Genomic DNA, 2,596 nt, shown 5'->3' with positions numbered 1-2,596 from the left:
CAGGATGATGGCTGAACGTCTTTAGGCCAGATTCTATGCTGAACCAGATCCACACGAGGGCGAGACTGTTGCCAACGCCCCCGAATGTATTATACTGTCTCTTGGGTGGAGAGAAAAGGTTATGGGTATAGCCCTTCAAGGGCTTTCGAGTCCGGTTGTGGTTATTACCCTAACCACCGCATGCTCCGAACGTTGTATCTAGGGCGCGTTTATGGGGTATGTGGTATGGCTATGAGGACACCTGTAGGGTCTCTACAGGAAGTAGGAGCCATCAAGGACTATATGTCCTAGTATAATGCATCCGAAGCCGGCCCGAGTGGTATGACCAACGGCTTCAGTCTCATCCCGGTGGATCAAGGGAGTTTTTAGGGGATACCCCACTACCTGGTACCTCTCTTTAGTAGAGCGACTTGGTGTCGAACCGTTTGACCGTATGGACACGGGCACTTTGTCCGTGTTGGCGACGGCTCAAATCTGCTACCAGTAGGAGTGGTAGAGAGAGGAATCCGGACGGTACGGCTCACCACCGTACCTGAAGGGGGAACTGTGGTCACGATTTTCTTCCTGGCCTTTGTGCCGAAAAAAAGAAAAAAAAACTAGCAAATATACTATGTGTGGAATAATTGTACTTGGTGAGTACAATAATAATAGCCAAGTTTGTAAACTTGGTAGAATTGGCAAGGAAATAAGACCTTGTTGAGCTTGACTTGGTAAAAAGACATAAGGGGTACAGATAAGTGGGAGCTTCGGCGCCAATGAGAAACCACTGCTCTTATTGCTCTTTAACCATAGTATGGGATTAGGCTTTACAGTAAATGCTGTGAAGCCCCCATTGGTTGGGAAATGGCTAAACAACCATAAGCCAGAGCTGATGCTGGAAACCATACTATATGTGTTGCTCATACACTATATGAGTATAAATATGCTTTTGAGCTGAAAAGCATATTGTGTCTTTGTTCGTATCCGCTGAAAGGCGAGTACCTTCAGAGCTACATAGTAATGCTAGTATGGAGTATTGATATATTACATGCAAGCAGCGTGTAACTGACGGGGTATTGTAAGTGTTCGAGTGACTTTTGTTGCTACGAAGTACTGAGATTAAGCCCTTGTCCTTGAATTTGTTCTTTTGAACACCTTCATAATTAAAATAAATTATTTTTGTATTGAAATAATTTACTTAAGTAAATATTATCACCTGCCATCTGACAGCCGACCCAATAAAAAATTACAATATTGCAAAGTCAGAAAGTGAGTCTATATATTTTATTAACTTAGCTGTAGAAGTATGTGTATATTGATCATATTAAAATTTTTTTAGGTCAATAAATTCAAGAGTATCCTTTCTCCATTTTTTTAAAGGTACTTAATTTGAGACCGGGTCTGAAATCCGAGTTTGTTTGTTCATTGATTTCTTATAATAACACATTTGATTAGATTAATTTCTTAGTCGTCAAAGCTGTTATATGTTATAGACAAACTAACAAACTTGGTATATTCATTTTTTGTTAGCCTTTGTCTTTTAACTAGATACCTTGATTTCAATTTGTATAAGATCAAGCAGTAGCATTATTTACAGCCAAACAAAAACAACTCTTCTTTTAGGAATTATATATATAAACATATACAATTTAATCACAATTAAACAAAAAACAATGCCCAAAGAATTTTAACATATATATATATATATATATAATGTAGTAATCATTACGTTTATTTTTCTATTTATTTATTTTTGTTTGTTCATTCATTCATTACGCACATAAATATTATATAAAGCAATAAGTGGGAAGCGAAATAAATATGAGAGGGTATATATCTATATTTATTTACCAAAGCTAAAATTTAAGAAAAAAATGATGCAAAGAGTTATTGGAAACAAATTGATTTGATGTGTTGGACAGTAGAGCCATTAAGCATATGGAGTTTATAAAGATAAAAAAAAACAGCATGCGATGGAACTGTGGGCAAAGGCAATAAAGTAAATAAATGAAACTTTTCCATAATGTGTATTGTAATATAATACACAAAGCCTTTGAATGTATTAATCAATTGAATACAAATTTCAAAAGTTTTATTTTAAGCAGACATATTAAAGAATATGGTTTTTTGGGAAAATTTAATTTTTACAAGATTTGTTTGAGATATTCAGAATTTTTTACGGGTTAGTATCTCAATAGATATAAAATTGGATACTACGAGAGTGTGTTTTATTTATTTATTAATGACAATCAAAATAGTATTGTTTAAAGCATCTTCAGCAGTCCTCTCTAGATCCAATGTTACTTTAAATTTAAATGTTTAGTTAGAACTGATATTCTCAGCAGCCTGATTTATTTTATTTTTTTAAAAAAAAAGAGGGAACCTTTAGCAGTCTGCTAACTTTTATTTTATATAAAATCAAACACTGTCACTTTTGCATAAAAAAAGCACTCCACCCCGCAGTTTAATTTTTCTGTAAGATGTTCTCCAGCATTCTCAGCATATTGCCTAAAAAGTCTAGGGTCGGTTCAATAGAAAAATATAGGAATACCAGATATTATTATGTTGTTAATGAAAAAATAAACAATAATAAATAGCTAATATTCTTGTAAAAGTT

The 2,596-nt window shown here is 34.5% G+C and overlaps 1 protein-coding gene across 1 annotated transcript; it reads left to right on the top strand.

The window, feature by feature from the left end:
• Positions 1-25: 25 nt before the first annotated feature.
• Positions 26-487, top strand: PHYBLDRAFT_150880 (hypothetical protein; the record flags this gene model as incomplete). Its single annotated transcript, XM_018432565.1, has 2 exons — positions 26-194; positions 339-487. Coding segments are annotated over 2 exons (318 nt in total), but the record flags the coding sequence as incomplete, so codon positions are not given.
• Between the last annotated feature and the right edge of the window lie 2,109 nt (positions 488-2,596).

The sequence above is a fragment of the Phycomyces blakesleeanus genome, assembly GCF_001638985.1.
Source record: "Phycomyces blakesleeanus NRRL 1555(-) unplaced genomic scaffold PHYBLscaffold_26, whole genome shotgun sequence".
NCBI lineage: Eukaryota > Fungi > Mucoromycota > Mucoromycetes > Mucorales > Phycomycetaceae > Phycomyces > Phycomyces blakesleeanus.
Note: the sequence above shows the minus strand (reverse complement) of the source record. Positions and strands in the feature narration are given on the sequence as shown.